This window comes from Pelobates fuscus, chromosome 1, assembly GCF_036172605.1.
Source record: "Pelobates fuscus isolate aPelFus1 chromosome 1, aPelFus1.pri, whole genome shotgun sequence".
Classification (NCBI taxonomy): Eukaryota; Metazoa; Chordata; class Amphibia; order Anura; family Pelobatidae; genus Pelobates; species Pelobates fuscus.
The window spans coordinates 7,790,493-7,811,070 of record NC_086317.1 but is presented as its reverse complement, the minus strand read 5'-3'; the positions used below and the strand labels follow the sequence as shown (position 1 = coordinate 7,811,070).

Genomic DNA, 20,578 nt, shown 5'->3' with positions numbered 1-20,578 from the left:
CCTGTCCTCAGAGCCCCTGATACACACTGACACAGAGCAGAATAGGGACTGTTCCCCCTACATAGGGTCACTTGGCAGGTATGAATTGACACCTATCCTAAGGATCCCTGATACACACTGACACAGAGCAGAACAGGGACTGTTCCCCCTACATAGTCACTTGGCAGATATGGATTGACACCTGTCCTCAGAGACCTAATTGTGTAATAATGTTAATACTATTACCTATTATATAATATTGGCAGGGGCAAGGAAATTCCCTCTAAATAGATGGGTATAGGCAGAGAGTATGGAGACCGGAGTGATGCTGTCATAAAAAGTGTCAATAAGGTGATATAAAGTTAAATGTATCACAGACTCACAGCCACCCTTTCTCTTAGCTAGTTTCCAGAAATGCTGGATAGGTAGAAGGGCTATAAAGACTCAGAGAGGTCTAAGAAGAATCCTCTAAACTAGCCCTAATCTCCTTAACCCCTTAAGGACACATGACATGTGTGACTTGTCATGATTCCCTTTTATTCCAAAAGTTTGGTCCTTAAGGGGTTAAACACCTTCAAGGGTGTTCTAAGCTAAAGCTCAATCTAAACGTTTAGATGACTGCCTGATTTCCCATCACAGATGCTGGCTAGGAATAACAGTGTGCAAGACAAAGAGTGGGTCGAAGTGCCCATAGTGCAGTAAAGTGTCCCTAGTGAAGTGAAAAAGAGAATAACGAGCTGGCGCCCAAGAGAATAACGAGCTGGCGCCCTATCAGGGGATGTGTATATGGCATCGATTTTAGGAAGCGGGAGATGGAAAAAGATGCTTGGTCGGTCCTCCTACTTCAAATTTGGGGCACTGCGCGTGCAGTCTAATGTGCCACCAGATAGGAGTGGTGTGTTAAGTAGTACTATTCCTATCAGTTTAATCCCTGTTATGTGCCTTTTTTCTTGTTTGGTTTTTGAAGCCACAGTGCAGCACAGTGCAGGGCCGAAAAATTAGGCATGTACACATGTGAAGTTCTATCGCAAATTGGGATAGCTCAGGCCACAGGTCAAGCCTGCACACCCAGTAGTGAAGGGGTTCATCGCTCCTCAGAGTGTCGATATCTGCAGTTAAGGCGAGGTAGTCTGCTACCTGTTGGTCGAGTCGTTCTCTGAGGGTGGACCCCGAAGGGCTGTGGCGATGCGTAGGACTTAAAAAGCTCTGCATGTCCTCCATCAACAACACCTCTTTAAAGCGTCCTGTCCTTGCCGGCGTGGTCGTGGGAGGAGGAGGATGACTTTCACCTCTCCCCCTGTTAGATTCCCGTTGTGCTGTGACATCACCCTTATACGCTGTGTAAAGCATACTTTTTAATTTATTTTGCAAATGCTGCATCCTTTCCGACTTGTTGTAATTTGGTAACATTTCCACCACTTTCTACTTATACCGGGGGTCTAGTAGCGTGGACACCCAGTACAGGTCGTTCTCCTTCAGCCTATTTATACGAGGGTCCCTTAACAGGCACGACAGCATGAAAGACCCCATTTGCACAAGGTTGGATGCCGAGCTACTCATTTCCCTTTCCTCCTCCTCAGTGATCTCAATGAAGGTATGTTCTTCCCCCCAGCCACGTACAACACCACGGGTACCAGATAGGTGACAACGAGCACCCTGGGATGCCTGTTGTGGTTGGTCTTCCTCCTCCTCCTCAAAGCCACACACCTTCCTGGCCTGCTTCAGGACGTCCTGTAAGCCTGTGTACTTATGCACAAAGCGTTGTACGATCAGATTACACACATATGCCATGCACGGCACATGTGTCAACTTGCCCAACTTCAATGCCGCCAACAAATTTGTTCCGTTGTCACAAACCACTTTGCCGATCTCCAGTTGCTGCGGAGTCAGCCACTTTTCCACCTGTGCGTTCAGGGCGGACAGGAGTGTTTGTCCGGTGTGACTCTCTGCTTTCAAGCAAGTCAAACCCAAGACGGCGTGACACTGCCGTATCCGGGATGTGGAATAGTACCTGGGGAGCTGGGGGGGTGCCGTTGATGTGGAGCAAGACGCTGCAGCAGAAGAGGACTCAGCCGAGGAGGTTATGAAAGAGGATGGAGTAGGAGGAGTAGAGGAGGTGGCAGCAGGCCTGCCTGCAAGTCGTGGCGGTGTCACCAACTCCTCTGCAGAGCCACGCATTCCATGCTTGGCAGCCGTCAGCAGGTTTACCCAATGCGCAGTGTAGGTGATATACCTGCCCTGACCAGGTATCAGTGATCAGATGGACCCTTGCCCCAACACTGTGTGCCAGACATGCCATTACTTCCTTTTGCACAATCGAGTACAGGTTTGGGATTGCCTTTTGTGAAAAGAAATTTCGTCCGGGTACCTTCCACTGCGGTGTCCCAATAGCTAAAAAAATTTTGAACGCCTCAGACTCCACCAGCTTGTATGGTAAAAGCTGGCGGGCTAATAGTTCAGACAAGCCAGCTGTCAGACGCTGGGCAAGGGGGTGACTTTCTGACATTGGCTTCTTACGCTCAAACATGTCCTTGACAGACACCTGACTGTGGGCAGATGAGCGGGAACTGCTCAAGGCGAGAGACAGAGTGGCGGATGGTTGAGAGGGGGCAAGGAGGACAGCAGTGGTTGACGTGGCTGAAGATGCTGGACCAGGAGGAGGATGGCGGCTTCGAGTTTGTGTGCTGCTTGTACTCATGTGTTGATCCCATAGGCGTTTGTGATGTGCCTACGCAAAGCAGTTGTACCTAGGTGGGTGTTGGACTTCCCACGACTCAGTTTCTTTTGGGACAGGTTGCAAATGGCATCGCTGTTGTCAGAGGCAGACACACAAAAAAAATGCCACACTGCTGAGCTCTGCAATGACGGCATTCTGGTGGTGGACACAGCATGCGTTGATTGGCATGCTGTCGGGCTGACCCCGGGTGCCTATGCATGCTGTCTGACTGTGCCACTAGCTCCTTGCGACGACCTCCCCCTGCTTCCAACTCGTCTCCTCCTCCTCCTCTCTGTCTCCCCATCTGAACTTTCGCCCTGTTCTTCTTGCCGAGCGGGCACCCACGTGACATCCATGGACGCATCGTCATCATCAACCGCTTCACTTGTATCTGACAACTCAGCAAAGGAAGCAGCAGCGGGTACAACATCATCATCATCACACCGTACGTCCATGTGTGTAATGCTACCTGCCTGAGATATATCCCTGTTATCTACATCCTCTGGCAATAATGGTTGCGCATCACTCATTTCTTCAAACGGATGTGTAAATAACTCCTCTGACACACCAAGTGAAGCGGCTGTGGTGCTAGTGTTGGTGGTGGTGGCAGGCGGGTGAGTGAGTGGTATCTTGAGAGGTGCCCGAAGCTAAGCTGGAGGAGGATGGTGCGTCAAGGTTAAGCTGTAGAAGATTGGGTGTCCTGTGTTAGCCAGTCAACTATGTCCTCAGAACTTTTCAAGTTCAGGGTACCTGGCCTCTGAAAACTGGGCATTATTCTAGGGCAAAAGGGAATCACAGCACCACGACCACGATGGCCCCTGCGGGGTGGCCTGCCTCTGCCTGTCATTTTTTTTTGGATTAGTGGTACTATGCGTGCAAGCTACTGTGCGACCAGATATGAGTGGCACTGTGCAGTGGCAGAGGTTGGCAGAGTACACGCTGTAGGCCTGACACACCCGCTTGAAAACAACTAACTGCTATTCAATCTATAACAGTGAAAAAAAATTTTTTTTTAAATCAACGCTATTGTGACACCAGATATGAGTGGCAATGTGCACTTGCAGAGGTTGGCAGAGTACATGCTGAAGGCCTGACACCCGCTTTAAGGACACTGACTGCTATTAGCTTACAGTGAAAAACATTTTTTCTTTTTAAAGGCACGCTATAGAGACACCAGATATGAGTGGCAAAGTACACTGGCAGAGGTTGGCAGAGTACACGCTGAAGGCCTGACACCCAGACGCTTGCAGACAACTAACTGCTATTAGCTTACAGTGAAAAACTTTTTTTCTTTTTAAAGGCACGCTATTGTGACACCAGATATGAGTGGCAAAGTACACTGGCAGAGGTTGGCAGAGTACACGCTGAAGGCCTGACACCCAGACGCTTGCAGACAACTAACTGCTATTAGCTTACAGTGAAAAACTTTTTTTCTTTTTAAAGGCACGCTATTGTGACACCAGATATGAGTGGCAAAGTACACTGGCAGAGGTTGGCAGAGTACACGCTGAAGGCCTGACACCCAGACGCTTGCAGACAACTAACTGCTATTAGCTTACAGTGAAAAACTATTTTTCTTTTTAAAGGCACGCTATTGTGACACCAGATATGAGTGGCAAAGTGCATTTGCAGAGGTTGGCAGAGTACACGCTGAAGGCCTGACACCCGCTTTAAGGACACTGACTGCTATTAGCTTACAGTGAAAAACGTTTTTTCTTTGTAAAGGCACGCTATAGAGATACCAGATATGAGTGGCAAAGTACATTGGCAGAGGTTGGCAGAGTACACGCTGAAGGCCTGACACCCAGACGCTTGCAGATAACTAACTGCTATTCAATCTATTGCAGTGAAAAAAAATGTTTTGTTTTTTAAATGCAAGCTTAAAGGGACACTCCAGGCACCCAGACCACTTCTGCTCATTGGAGTGGTCTGGGTGCCAACTCCCACTACTCTTAACCCTGCAAGTGTAATTATTGCAGTTTTTCATAAACTGCAATAATTACCTTGCAGGGTTAACTCCACCTCTAGTGGCTGTCTACTAGACAGCCACTAGAGGTCACTTCCTGGTCCATAGCACAGGAAACCTGTGCTAGAGCGTCGCTGGACGTCCTCACGCTGTGTAAAGGGACCTCCAGCGTCGCTCAAAACCCCATAGGAAAGCATTGAAATGATTTTTCAATGCTTTCCTATGGGGAGACGTAATGCGCATGCGCGGCATTGCCGCGCATGCGCATTAGGTCTCCTCGGCCGGTGGGCGGGATCAGTCTCGCCCACCGGCCGACGCAATGGACAGGAGGAGCGTCGCGGAGGAGGAGACAGCGGCGAGGGACATCGCCGCTGCCTCAGGTAAGTGACTGAAGGGGGTTTTCACCCCTTCAGTAACTGGGGATTGGGGGGTGGGAGGGAGAGGGACCCTCCAGTGCCAGGAAAACGGATCGTTTTCCTGCCACTTGAGTTTCACTTTAAGCTATTGTGACACCAGATATGAGTGGAGGCACTGGGCAAGTGGGCACAGTATCCACTGTGAGCCTGACACAGAAGCTGTCAGGCAGGCAACTGCAATTACATTACACAGAAAAAAAAAAAGCAGACTGATGTTCTAGCCCTAAAAAGGGCTTTTTGGGGTGCTGTCCTTACAGCAGAAATCAGATGAGTCCTTCAGGACTGTAGTGGACACTGAATACCCTAGCCTAGCTATCAATTTCCCTATCTAATGAGCAGCAGCTACACTTTCCCTCCTCTATCTAAGAATGCAGCTTCAGAATGAATCTAAAATGGATGCTGTACAGGAGGTGGGAGGGTCTGGAAGGGAGGGTCTGCTGCTAATTTGCTGGAATGTGCCTGCTGACCGTGAGGCACAGGGTCAAAGTTTACTCAATGATGATGAATAGGGGGCGGATCGAACTGCGCATGTGGTCGCCCGCCGTGGCGAACGCGAACACGCTATGTTCGCCAGGAACTATTCGCCAGCGAACAGTTCGATACATCACTAGCTGGCAGTCACATTATTGGTATCTTAGCATGGCCTATGATTAAGAGCTGGCAGTCACACTATTGGTAGCTGCGTGTAAGGCTTTGCTGTCCCACTGTGATCATGCCCTTTGTATCCTATATCTATCTATAGTTTCTATAGGTGTTCACTGACCGGCTAACACACACTCAGGGATATTTACTAAGGTGAGAATTCAAAGTGCATCTCACGTTTAATGCCAGAGCAGCCGAACTGAAAGCGTAGACTTAGACATATTCTCCTCTTTGACTATTTCAGCTTTAGAATTGAAATTCACCCTAAATTCTCACTTTAGTAAATAACTTGTGTGTTAGAATGTTTAAAAAGAGAATGAAACCGACTTGTGCCGTATTGTTGTTCATGGAGTGTGTAGTCATTAAACTGTTGTATGTTTACTTGCTCCCCCTAGTGGCCATGTGTTTAATGACACCCGCACATTTTGAAGAACGTTTGGATACTCTGCCCTGGGGGTTGGAATTGATATACCATAGGTTAATGGGTCACTAAAGTGGAAGTACTTATCACATTGAGGCCAGAAGAGCCAAACTGGAGGTAAATCGATCTTGGAGAATGTTTCCAGTTTGGCTAATTTGACCTTAAAGGGGCCAATACAACTTTAAGTTAATGAAGCAGTTTTAGTGTCCCTGATCTCTGGCATTTAGGAGTTAAATCAATTTGTTTATGTATCCCTAGTCACACCTCCCTGTATGACGATATAGATTATATTAACAATGTATGTTCTTATTTGATAATCTGTGCTCACTGATGATAAAACAGAATAGAACGTTTATTAGGGTCAAGCTTGGATTATGCATTGATCTGACACTCGATGACTTTTAACTCCGTTGTAGGATCTCGAAAATTATCAGTAAAACCCTCCATCAGGAATTCTGTAAGGGCGTAGATCGTGGTGACCCATTATAAATAAACAGGCCTTGCAGCTCATCCCATCCAGACTTGTTCTGGTCATTCGTACTGTGGGCTTTGCTTCACACAGAATTCTAGGACTATAGGGTGTGGGACATCCTGGGACACCGAAAATGTACATTCCCACTTAATCACTTCTAATAATGAACGTGCTATTTTCTAGGTTCTTGAAGTAACACGTCCCCATCTTTGTGTTTCAGCTTCAAGTGTCCTGCAGAGAGGTCACCCTCGGCTCCTGTCTCACACGAGAGCCCCTCTCGCCCCAACTCAGACTCCAGAACTTTAGGGAACAAGAAGGTATCCAGTCAACTCTGCTGTGAGCACAATTCACTAGTGTGTAAACTTGCACCTTTCTATACATGGCTTCCACTAAGTACATGGAACAATAACTGCTGATACAATGTGGCTGCACTCTCTCTGAGTCCAGAAGGATGGATACAAAGGAGAGAGGGCCAGATGTCTAAATGCTGGAATCACAATGCATTCTCACTGCCAATATGTCCTCCCCAATGAACCAGTAAGATGTGATGGACTCCAGGACCATGTGATAAGATGTTACAATGAAATGTGTGGATTGCCTGTTACTTACATGAGTGCTTCACAGTTGTCTACACGTCTTCCTTCACTTAGGCTGATGGTACCGGTGTTATGGCCTCCAAGTGACCACTTGGGTATTTAGCAGAATGGCCATGGGTGGGCGAGGATATATTTTATTACAATGTTTGATGTTGTTTGTATACACCATGAATACAAGACAATTAATTGAACAAGGAACACTGAAACCACTGAGTGTTTGTCTCATTCTTTATAAGGAAAATAGGAAAATACAGCAACTACTTTTGGATAAAGTTAATATAGAGCATGTTCTATGTATGAGAAAGGTATGCCCTATGTATAAATTCCCATCTCCTTTAAAAGGAGAAAGAGTCCCAGGTAGTCACAAAGATGGGTCTGAGATGCATGCAACCGCGATAATGGGTCAAAGCCTTGAGCATGGTTGGATGCCTAGGTAGCCTGGACAATACATCTCATGCCTAGGTAGTCAGGTTGATAGGTCCCAGGTAGCCCTAATCGGTCTGAGGGTAGATGTCTATTTAGCCTGGATGGTATATCTAATGTCCAGGATGATCGGTCCCATAGCAAGGTAGCCCAGATGAGGAGTCCAAGTCCGGATGCTGGTTAGATGCTTAGCTGGCCAGGATGATGGACACTCACATAATGATCTTATGTCAGCTAGTCCTAAATGCTTTCTATTCCCTCCTGATGTATGTGTTTTAATGTCGTGATCACCGTCAGATATTGATACAGGCTAACCACTGTCCTGAATCAGTTTTTTATTCTGACATATTATAGCAGCTGTATTCATTTTACAGCCACTCCTGGTTACACAAACAAAACATGGCTTAACATGGGACTACAAATTGTAAGAACATGGGTGCAGCTGGCTAGGGCACAAACTGCATCTAACCATGCCCACATAAACCCAGGAACCAAGGTGGACAGCGAACTAAGGAGAGCATTCTGGAAACCACAGCCATGTCATGACCGGAGAAACAATTTTTATAAAAAACGCTTACCAGTAAAATAATTACTTGGTAAAATATGTTTATTTCTATGGTTAATTTCTATTAAAAAAAAATATATATATATATTTTTTAAAAACTACTGCATAGTCTTAGAGTAACAAAGATCAATGAGGGGCCCATTCACTAAACCATACAGCTGTGTTACATCTTGCATCCATCCAGGACATCCTGTGACTGCGGATACAATAATTTCATACATTTATATAATGACATCGGGGCTTCCTTGCACCCTCGGGCTGCGGTGGTTGTAGTGCCAGTAGGCCTCAGATTCTCTGGATAATACATTGCCAGTTCAGCTAATTATTCGGACAGGTATTATTTCTGTGAATACTAAAGTCATAATATTGCCGAGCGTTTCCTATAAGTTTCACAGTTTCGGGCAGACAGATCTCATTCCTGCAAAAGACAAAGAAAGTCCAGGTAAACCAAAAAAGACAATGAATCATGCTCACGATAAGGAGGGAGCCCCGTTATGTCTTATATATGGATAGGTTACAGTACCCATAATGCACCTGCCCAAAGTATTAGTATACGGGTTCAGACAAACTCAAGGTGTTTTATATTAAAATGTAAAGTTTGCCGTCCAGTATTATAATCCAAGGCACGGTCTCTAAACAGATATTCGCCAATGCCATCATGGAACATATAGTCCCCGGCTGGGTTTGTATGTGATGTCAGTCCGTTAAAAGTTTTGTTCGTGTTGCAGAGTGAATATTATGGATTTTACCCAGCTGTACTGGACCCGAGCCCAGCAGGATTATCACCGCAACTCTCAGCAATAATACTCCCAGTAATGTGTCTGAGTGTATAACAGAGCTCCACAGCAATAATACTCCCAGCAATGTGTCTGAGTGTATAACAGAGCTCCACAGCAATAATACTCCCAGTAATGTGTCTGAGTGTATAACAGAGCCCCACAGTAATAATACTCCCAGTAATGTGTCTGAGTGTATAACAGAGCTCCACAGCAATAATACTCCCAGCAATGTTTCTGAGTGTATAACAGAGCCCCACAGTAATAATGATACTACCAGTAATGTGTCTGAGTGTATAACAGAGCTCCACAGCAATAATACTCCAGTCCCAGTAATGTGTATTTCATGCAATGGGAAATTAGATTACTAGAATAGTTTGCAATGAAGGCTTGGTTTATTAGATGATATAGTTGCAGGAGAGAATGGGGGTTAGGGAGATGTGGGATTTAATTTATATGCCTTTTTGTATTTTTTCAGTATTTCTTTGAAGGAAGAAGACTGGGTGAGAGTTTAATGGAGCAGGGAGGGAGGTCCATAGGAACTGTAGGTGGAGCCCTAGAGAAATGTGGAAGTCAGAGGTGGGAATACGGACAGAGGACAAACTTGGGTCTTCAGCAGAGCGTAAGGGCCTGAACGGAACATACTTGTGTATTAGGGAGGATAGATAGGTGGGAGCAGCATTATGTAAAGACTTGTAAGCGAGTACCAGAATTTTATATTGAGTCCTATATCTTACAGGAAGCCAATGTAGGGATTGACAGAGGGGGAAGAGTGGGAGGTGCGGGTGGACAGGAACATGAGCCTCGCCGCCGCATTCATTATAGACTATAAAAGCCACTGAGAAGCGGATTGCAGTAGTCAAGGCGAGCAGCATGGACCTGCACCTTAGCTCTCATCTGCCCCTACCCAACACTGGATGTGACGGTCTTTGAGATGGAAGTAACAGGGTTTGGAGATTCACTTGATGTGAGGGTTGTAGTGTTTGAATGAGTAAAGACAAAAGTTCTGTTTTGGACAGGTTAAAGGAAGTGAGCTGCCATCCAATTAGAAATCACAGAGAGACAGACAGTTAGAGACATAAATCGAGAGATCAAGAGAAGACAGATAGATTTGCGTGTCATCCGCAAAGAAATTATATTGGAAGCCAAAAGATCTGAGTTTACTAAGGGAGGCAGTGGGACAGCAGCAGAGGAGAGTAAGAGCCAGAATAGGAAACAGAGCACTAGGAGAGGAGAAGAGTCTCATAGACCAAGGTTGTGAAGGATGAGAACCTGAGATGAAGAAATTAATCAACAGTGTCAAAAGTAGAAGAGGAGAGACGGAGAATTAGGAGACAGTAGTGACCATTTTTTTGATACTTTGGTCTAGACTGTTTCAACGACTGTGACGAGTGTGATTTCCAGACTGATGTGGGTCAAGCAGAGATTAAGAGTCAAGGACGTCGGTCAATCTTATGTACACAACTCTCTTAAGGATCTTGGAGGCAAACACTAGTGATGCGATGTGGTGGTAGTTGGATGGGGAGTTTGGGTTAAGGTTGGGCTTTTGTAAATTTCGTGTTGTGGTTGCAAGCTTGAAGGGTGCAGGAAATAAGCCAGAGGAGAAGGAGAGAGGAGTATGCTAGTGAGGGTCAGAACAAGTGAAGAATACAGAGGCCAAATAAGATGTGAAGGAATAAGATCTAGGGAACAGGTGGTGGGTCGGGAGGACCACAGCAGAGCAGAAACCATAATCCTTCATCACCAAACAATACTAATTTCCCCCTTATCTCATGTTGCATTATATCTCACTGCAGAACTACACCAGGGTACACTTTGTCTCTCACTGTGAGGGTTCTCTGACCGTTTGGAGACACCAAAACAATAAGGAGGTGATTTCTACCACAAATTAACAACTCTGTTTTCAATAAAGAGCTACTACAGGCTCCATAACTACTATATCAACTACTGTTGGTTAGCATGTGTGGAGTCCTCTGGCGGTGCCCTTCCATTCAAAGCCCGGCCCCCCAATGGATAAATTACTAATGCAGAGATTACATACTTCCTTCAAGCTGTATCAAATCATACCTGCAATGGGCTTTGTGACACTCTCAGCCAATCACAGCTGCCCATTGCTGCTCGCCAATACTTCCTCATTACCCAAAACATTCTTGATTAACATTAAACCATAAAAAAACGGTTTAACGCTGAATGGAAGGACAGTGTCAAGGGACTCCAGACACTATAACCACTTCAATAAGATGGAGCAGTGCCAGCACTAGTCCTGTGACACTTTCTGACTGGAGGGGCCCAGAGGAATCACATCAGAGTTAACGCACAATGCCATCTACTCACATCTGATTTGAATATTAAGTAGATACAATGCTGGTGCATTCGGAGAGTGATAACAAGTTAAGATGTCAGATTACCTGTAACTCGGCAGCTCCGAAATACACAACGTTCCACTGACATCCAACGCTCTCCTCCAGAGACTGGACAATGATTTAGTAATCCGCAAAACTAGTGTATGAATCAGGCAGAGCCGGTCTTGGTGGGCGATCACACTTCTCCCTTGCACTGTGTTTTTAGATCTTGGGAGTTAGAGCACAAAGAACAAGTTAAAGGCAGGGAGGAGGATTTACCAAAAAAAATAAAAATAAATTAAAAGAACAAACAACAAAAAGTAGAAAGCAACTAGACCAAGGATAGGTAACCTTCTGCACTCCAGATGTTGTGGACTACATCCCCCATAATGCTCTTATCTTCATAATGCTGGCAAAGCATCATGGGAGGTGTAGTCCAAAACATGTGGAGTGCCAAAGTTTGCCTATGCCTAAACTAGACAAACAGAAGGTGTGAAGGAAGTGTGTGATGTTCAGTCTCAGAGCGGTTCGGGCTATTGATGAAGAAACTCATAGTAAACATGTTTGTTAAGCAGGTTATTGGGAAGTCTGTCCATATGCCATTTGGACTTCAAGCCATAGGGTGAACTACTAGGATGAAGTAGAGTGTGATCAAGTGAGTAGACATGGCCTGGGAGCCATGAAGATACTTAGTCAAACCTGACCCCATTCAACATCTTATACAAAGAGTAAACAGGTTCAAACTTGAACTTATATTGGGCCCTGTGGGATCTTCATCCTTCTCTGCCAGTTGTGGAACCTGATGCCAGTCTACCTACCGGAACAGCTAAATTTCACATAGGGTGCCAAGAAGAGAGATTAGGTTTCAGGGAAGTAACATGTTAGACCTTCAATGCCAGAGGGGAAGGGAAGGGGATGTGTGTGTCTGCCAGGCTTTCTGATGGTGCCTTTGGTGCCTAAACATCTCAACAAATGAGGCCCATAAAAGCAACCTAGAGGTAGGTACTCTGTATTATCCTATCTGTACAAGACGGAGTTAGGAGCAGGGTTAAACTAGAAGATATAGTGAGACTCACATGGACATTCTGGTGGTGCTCGTGCTACGATTACTGATCAGTTGGATCTCTATGGTAAAATCACGATATTCTGTTTCCTCCAATGTAAACTCCAGCAAAATGTGGTGAGCTGCGGTGTTAAGGAGACAACTGTAAATAATCTGTCCAGCATCTGATTCTTACAAGCTGCCATAGGGGCCACTCCAGACTGGGTCATTCAATGCAATCAAACAATATGCTCCATACATTCTACTGTGAATATTGCTTTTCTGTAGAAAGCAGGAAGGAACTGAATTTTGCTTCAGCCAATCCTCACCATTTTCATGCGCATTAGACTTGTGCGTGTGGCTAAAAGTTTAGCTTGTCAAAACAGACTAGTCAAAAATAAATAAAATATTCGGGTGAATCAGGTTCCGTCCTGTCGTTGTGACAAACTCCCCTTCCCACGTGAGTTTACCACGAGCTCCTGGAGGTGCTGCTTGCCAGCCTCCGACCCACAGACTATGGGCCCTGTAAAAGTCTTTGTTCGAGTATTTTGACTATATGGTTCAGGAACCGAACAGCCGAACGAACCGGAGACCACCCAGGAGCTTGTTAAGCCTAATTGCTACTTTGTAGCAATTTCCACCGCAGTGTTCTAAGTGTTCCTCTGGGTGGCCACATTTCCTATGCATGGCCACGAGGTAGCGGCCATCTTGTTCGCACAAACGCATGCACAGGTGTTTGTTCGTCGAGTTCATTGAACTGAAAATGGACACAAACTCCCGAACACCGCTGGACATCCAGCATCACCTGTGTTCGGTTCTACAACACTTAGGAGGACACTGTTCAGTGGAAACATTCCCACGAACAAGGGGAACAAGCTCCCGTGTAAGAATATTGACTATGTTCGGTAGTTTGTTCGGTTTTAAACTACTGAACTAGACCGACCGCTAGCCCTGATCTTATGGAACTGTTTTGAACAGGAGCCTCGTGTGCGGTTTGTCAAATTAGGACTTCCAGGAAATTCCCAAACCGATCTGGGTGATTTTTGGACATGTTGGTCACCCAGATCAGGGGATGTAACTTTTTTTGTGTGTGTTTTAAAGGTGTTTTTGGGATGTCTGAACCGTGAATTTTGTGTGTCTGCAGATAATTGAGTTAGTTCAGTTCCTGACTCAATTATCTCCCAGGCACATGGGAGGAGTTTGGGACTGGTAACTAGTCCCCTCTCAGGTCCAGAAGAGGGATTATCTTGTTTGTGTGGGAGTGTCAGGGGCGTGCTAAAAGCAGGCCATCTGGACATTTTAAAATCATTCCAGCTTGTACTCCCAGAACTATGTGTCGTCTGGTTACTGGGAGGGGAAAGGGCTATTCACTGTTCCAGTGTGGAGGATTCAACAGGGAAAGTCCTTGTAAGGACTAGAGCTCCCAGGACTGAGTGTTGTCCAGTGCCTGGAGGTGGATAAAGCGAGTTCCCCATTCGGCTCCAGGGGAGCGGTTCCAGGACCCCAGTCAAGCCGCGTCGACTGTGGGCAGAAGTGCTGAGGTTTGTCCCCTGTTCCAGCTAGGGAGCAGTCCTTGGCAGAGGTACCCAGTCAGGGGTACAGGGAGCTCCGTTACGTTGGTGGCAAGCTGTGGGATGGTGCTTCCCAGCCAAACAGAACCAGCATTTGTTAATGGAACCGGCATGCCGCCCAGCTACAGTAAGGCAGAGTTTGACAATCTGCTGAAGAGGCTGCTGGCTTTCTATGGACCCAACCCCGCTGAAGAATATGTACAGGACACAAGGAATATTGTGGTCAGGTACCTGCAGCGCAGAGCAGCAGTGGGAGTTATTGGGAGTGAAGATAACTGGTCTCGCTCCCGAGTGGCAGAGTGCAGTACAGGGAGAGAAGCGTTCCATCCTTCCCCCCCAGCGGCAGTGTGAGGTACAGGGAGAAGAGACAGTCGATCTCGCTCCCTAGCGGCAGAGTGCAGAACAGGGAGAGAAGCGTTCCGTCCTTCCTCCCCAGCGGCAGTGTGAGGTACAGGGAGAGAAGCGTTCCGTCCTTAATCTCCAGAGGGAGTGTGTCATGCAGGGAGAGGAGACAAACTGTCTCTCCCCAGCAGCAGCTGGAGACACCTTGGGAGGGGACAGTTACTCCCCCTGCCCAACCACAGGGAAAGATACAGGGAGTGGAGACGGTCGGTCCCACTACCCAGCAGCTGGGGTCGTCGTCCGGAGACAAGCCCCCTGGCGTGGATGGTGCAGATGGGACCGAGGTCTCTGCACCAGCCCTACCAGCCCTCTTCCGCAGTTGTGCCCAGATCCACAACTGCGGAATCCCGGCCAAGATGAGGATGCCAGCAGCAGTCATCCCCAAGAGCAGAGTGAGAGCCTGGGAGAAGAGGGTGTCGTCCCTCCCCAGCCACAGCGGGAATGCCAGGGAGTTGATTCCTCTCCCAAGCGACCAATTCCCAACCACGTCCTTAGTGCAGTAGATGGAACTACGGCATCCACTGGCCGCATTGAAGGGTCCCATCTGTTGGCCCATGCTGTTAGGGCCACCTGGTGGCAAGGAATTTCCAGGGGGACAGGTTTAACAGCGCAACCGGGCCTCCTTTGATGATGTCAGAGCTGTGAGGAAGTGACTGCCCTGGTCACTTCCTCCCAGCCAATATAGAGAGCCACGCGGGAGAAGGAAGGAGAGGAGGGAGTCAGAGTTCCATTTTGCATGGGAGTGTGTCTGTATGTGTGTCTGTATGTTTGTATGTCAGTGTGTGTTTTTGTCTGTTTATCTGCATAACTGTCACCCCAACACACACACTGTCACCTCCTTCACCCTGCCACACTCACAATAACTCCCCCAATCCTGTCACTCACCAATGCCATACTCACCTCCCATCACAATCACCTTCTCTAGCACTGTCACAATCATTCTCCATCACTGTCACACTCACCCCCTTTCATACGAACCCCTCCAATTCTGTCATACTCATCCCCCCCCCCAACCATGTGAGGCGTGAATGAAACACAGAGGGGCTGGGGGGAGAAGTATGGGCAGGGGGCCCAGAGCATTTCTAGTTACGCTTCTGAATATTACCATGAATTTACATACATCATTGATGGACCTCCCATCTCCCATCACTCACCGCAGTATGGCTCGTTGCTTGTGGTCATCATGAAAGCCATTGGTACCATCGTAGTGTTCTGCCTTATTACTGGCCCCCGTCCGGCTGACAAATGAGACCGGATAAAAAAAAATAAAAAAAATTATAGAATTAGCAATCACAGCAATAGAATACAGTGACACAAAAGTTACCAAATCCGTATGTACATTTAAATAACAGAGGTTTATTTTTTAGCACTGCTGCCGTTACAAGGGTAAGCTCCCTTGACAACATAATTCTAAGAAAAGGTCACTGAACTAGTCTCTCTATTTGGCTCCTTGATAAAGGGAGGGCAAAGTGGCAGTCTACCATTGTATAATTGTACAGTTAATGCAGCAAAGGGATAGTGGCCATTGTTTGCTCTGTATAAACCTATAGCAGCTGCTGTATATAAACAGGTAGTGGCTGCGGTATGGCTGTATAATAAAACGCGCAGTGGTTGCGGTATGGCGGTATATAAACATGCAGTGGTTGTGGTATGGCGGTATATAAACGCGAAGTGGTTGTAGTATGGCGGTATATAAACATGCAGTGGTTGTGGTATGGCGGTATATAAACGCGAAGTGGTTGTGGTATGGCGGTATATAAACATGCAGTGGTTGTGGTATGGCGGTATATAAACATGCAGTGGTTGTAGTATGGCGGTATATAAACACGCAGTGGTTGTAGTATGGCGGTATATAAACACGCAGTGGTTGTAGTATGGCGGTATATAAACATGCAGTGGTTGTGGTATGGCGGTATATAAACACTAAGTGGTTGTGGTATGGCGGTATATAAACACTAAGTGGTTGTGGTATGGCGGTATATAAACACGCAGTGGTTGTAGTATGGCGGTATATAAACATGCAGTGGTTGTGGTATGGCGGTATATAAACACTAAGTGGTTGTGGTATGGCGGTATATAAACACGCAGTGGTTGTAGTGTGGCGGTATATAAACAGGCAGTGGTTGTAGTATGGTGGTATATAAACATGCAGTGGTTGTGGTATGGCGGTATATAAACACTAAGTGGTTGTAGTATGGTGGTATATAAACATGCAGTGGTTGTGGTATGGCTGTATAAAAAACGCTCAGTGGTTGTGGTATGGATGTATATAAACGCACAGTGGAAGGACTGGTTGATGTCTGCGAGTAGTTTTTGATGGCGCAATATTACCAGCGTGGCCACTTTAATTAGAAAGTCCCAAAAATATTTCTGGTCCCTTTATTAGAAAAAAATATTAAACATTTCCTTACACTTTTTCAATTTGCTAAATAATAATAATAATTATAATAACGTTTACTTTGAATAATGGTGCATGATTTAAACGTTGTACCTATTTGTGGGCAGGAGGGCAGAGTGGGGTCCAGACAATGAACGCACTTCCCATCACGGAAATCCTGGTAACTAGCGCAGTGAAATCCAGCGTAGGAACAGATCCCGAATAGAGCGTTAGTGTAAATACTGACCGAGCGCATGTGGTCACAGATCATGTATTTATACACTGCAAGAGAGAGAAAGCCCAGTGTCACACCCGCCACAGACTGGAGGACCGGCTTCATCACCAATGAAGACATTGTATCAATTAATTACCAATGAAGACAATATATCAATACATCTATCAATCACCAATGAAGACAATATATCAATGTATCTATTAATCACCAGTAAAGACAATGTATCTATTAATCACCAATGAAGACGATGTATCTATCAATCACCAATGAAGACAATATATCAATGTATCTATCAATCACCAATGAAGACAATATATCAATGTATCTATCAATCACCAATGAAGACAATATATCAATGTATCTATCAATCACCAATGAAGACTTTGTATCAATGTATCTATCAATCACCAATGAAGACAATATATCAATGTATCTATCAATCACCAATGAAGACAATATATCAATGTATCTATTAATCACCAATGAAGACAATATATCAATGTATATATCAATCACCAATGAAGACATTGTATCAATGTATCTATCAATCACCAATGAAGACATTGTATCAATGTATCTATCAATCACCAATGAAGACAATGTATCAATGTATCTATTAATCACCAATGGAGACAATGTATCAATGTATCAATTAATTACCAATGAAGACAATATATCAATGTATCTATTAATTACCAATGAAGACAATGTATCTATTAATTACCAATGAAGACAATATATCAATGTATCTATTAATTACCAATGAAGACAATGTATAAATTAATTACCAATGAAGACAATGTATCAATGTATCTATCAATCACCAATGAAGACAATGTATCAATGTATCTATTAATCACCAATGAAGCCAATATATCAATGTACCTATCAATCACCAATGAACACAATATCAATGTATCTATTAATCACCAATGAAGACATTGTATCAATGTATCTATTAATCACCAATGAAGACATTGTATCAATGTATCTATTAATCACAAAGACAATGTATCTATTAATTACCAATGGAGACAATGTATCAATTCATTACCAATGAAGAAAATGTATCAATGTATCTATTAATCACCAATGAACACAATGTATCAATGTATCTATTAATTACCAATGAAGACAATATATCAATGTATTAATTACCAATGAAGACAATGTATCAATGTATCTATTAATTACCAATGAAGACAATATATCAATGTATCTATTAATTACCAATGAAGACAATGTATCAATGTATCTATTAATTACCAAGACAATGTATCTATTAATTACCAATGGAGACAATGTATCTATTAATCACCAATGAAGACAATATATCAATGTATCTATTAATCACCTATGAAGACAATGTATCAATGTATCTATCAATCACCAATGGAGACAATGTATCAATGTATCTATCAATCAACAATGGAGACAATGTATCAATGTATCTATCAATCACCAATGGAGACAATGTATCAATGTATCTATTAATCACCAATGAAGACAATATATCAATGTATCTATTAATTACCAATGAAGAGAATGTATAAATGTATCTATCAATCACCAATGGAGGCAATATATCAATGTGTCTATTAATCACCAATGGAGACAATGTATCAATGTATCTATTAATCACCAATGAAGACATTGTATCTATAAATCATCAATGAAGACAATATATCAATGTACCTATCAATCACCAATGAAGACATTGTATCAATGTATCTATCAATAACCAATGAAGACAATGTATCAATGTATCTATTAATTACCAATGAACACAATGTATCAATGTATCTATTAATCACCAATGGAGACAATGTATCAATGTATCTATTAATCACCAATGGAGACAATGTATCAATGTATCTTTTAATTACCAATGAAGACAATGTATCAATGTATCTATTAATTACCAATGAAGACAATGTATCAATTAATTACCAATGAAGACAATGTATCAATTAATTACCAATGAAGACAATGTATCAATGTATCTATTAATCACCAATGAAGACAATATATCAATGTATCTATCAATCACCAATGGAGACAATGTATCAATGTATCTATTAATCACCAATGAAGACATTGTATCAATGTATCTATTAATTACCAATGAAGACAATGTATCAATGTATCTATTAATTACCAATGAAGACAATATATCAATGTATCTATTAATTACCAATGAAGACAATGTATCAATGTATCTATTAATTACCAAGACAATGTATCTATTAATCACCAATGGAGACAATGTATCTATTAATTACCAATGAAGACACTATATCAATGTATCTATTAATCACCAATGAAGACATTGTATCAATGTATCTATTAATTACCAATGGAGACAATGTATCAATGTATCTATCAATCAACAATGGAGACAATGTATCAATGTATCTATCAATCACCAATGGAGACAATGTATCAATGTATCTATTAATTACCAATGAAGACAATATATCAATGTATCTATTAATTACCAATGAAGAGAATGTATCAATGTATCTATCAATCACCAATGGAAGCAATATATCAATGTGTCTATTAATCACCAATGGAGACAATGTATCAATGTATCTATTAATCACCAATGAAGACATTGTATCTATCAATCATCAATGAAGACAATATATCAATGTATCTATCAATCACCAATGAAGACATTGTATCAATGTATCTATCAATCACCAATGAAGACAATATATCAATGTACCTATCAATCACCAATGAAGACATTGTATCAATGTATCTATCAATAACCAATGAAGACAATGTATCAATGTATCTATTAATTACCAATGAACACAATGTATCTATTAATCACCAATGGAGACAATGTATCAATGTATCTATTAATCACCAATGGAGACAATGTATCAATGTATCTTTTAATTACCAATGAAGACAATGTATCAATGTATCTATTAATTACCAATGGAGACAATGTATCAATGTATCTATTAATTACCAATGAAGACAATGTATCAATTAATTACCAATGAAGACAATGTATCAATTAATTACCAATGAAGACAATGTATCAATGTATCTATTAATCACCAATGAAGACAATATATCAATGTATCTATCAATCACCAATGGAGACAATGTATCAATGTATCAATTAATTACCAATGAAGACAATGTATCAATGTATCTATTAATCACCAATGAAGACAATATATCAATGTATCTATCAATCACCAATGGAGACAATGTATCAATGTATCTATTAATTACCAATGAAGACAATGTATCAATGTATCTATTAATCACCAATGGAGACAATGTATCAATGTATCTATTAATTACCAATGAAGACAATGTATCAATGTATCTATTAATTACCAAGACAATGTATCTATTAATTACCAATGGAGACAATGTATCTATTAATTACCAATGAAGACAATGTATCAATTAATTACCAATTAAGACAATGTATCAATGTATCTATTAATCACCAATGGAGACAATGTATCAATGTATCTATTAATTACCAATGAAGACAATGTATCAATGTATCTATTAATTACCAAGACAATGTATCTATTAATTACCAATGGAGACAATGTATCTATTAATTACCAATGAAGACAATGTATCAATTAATTACCAA

The 20,578-nt window shown here is 43.1% G+C and overlaps 2 protein-coding genes across 3 annotated transcripts in view; one reads left to right on the top strand and one right to left on the bottom strand.

The window, feature by feature from the left end:
* POPDC2 (popeye domain containing 2) overlaps positions 1–7,406 on the top strand; it is a 55,078-nt gene extending 47,672 nt beyond the window's left edge. The window contains exon 5 of one of the 2 annotated variants that reach the window (XM_063446108.1): positions 6,833–7,406. In XM_063446108.1, coding sequence (XP_063302178.1) covers positions 6,833–6,918 — 86 coding nt within the window. In that variant the 3' untranslated portion in view covers positions 6,919–7,406. The remainder of the gene's footprint in view (positions 1–6,832) is intronic. The other variant, XM_063446104.1, reaches the window with a different exon arrangement.
* Positions 7,407–8,222: 816 nt separating this feature from the next.
* PLA1A (phospholipase A1 member A) overlaps positions 8,223–20,578 on the bottom strand; it is a 34,830-nt gene continuing 22,474 nt past the window's right edge. The window contains exons 7-11 of the mRNA XM_063441849.1: positions 16,821–16,988; positions 15,484–15,567; positions 12,391–12,499; positions 11,381–11,542; positions 8,223–8,614 (exon numbers count right to left, since the gene is read on the bottom strand). Of these exons, the coding sequence (XP_063297919.1) occupies positions 8,515–8,614; positions 11,381–11,542; positions 12,391–12,499; positions 15,484–15,567; positions 16,821–16,988 (623 nt within the window). The 3' untranslated portion in view covers positions 8,223–8,514. The remainder of the gene's footprint in view (positions 8,615–11,380; positions 11,543–12,390; positions 12,500–15,483; positions 15,568–16,820; positions 16,989–20,578) is intronic.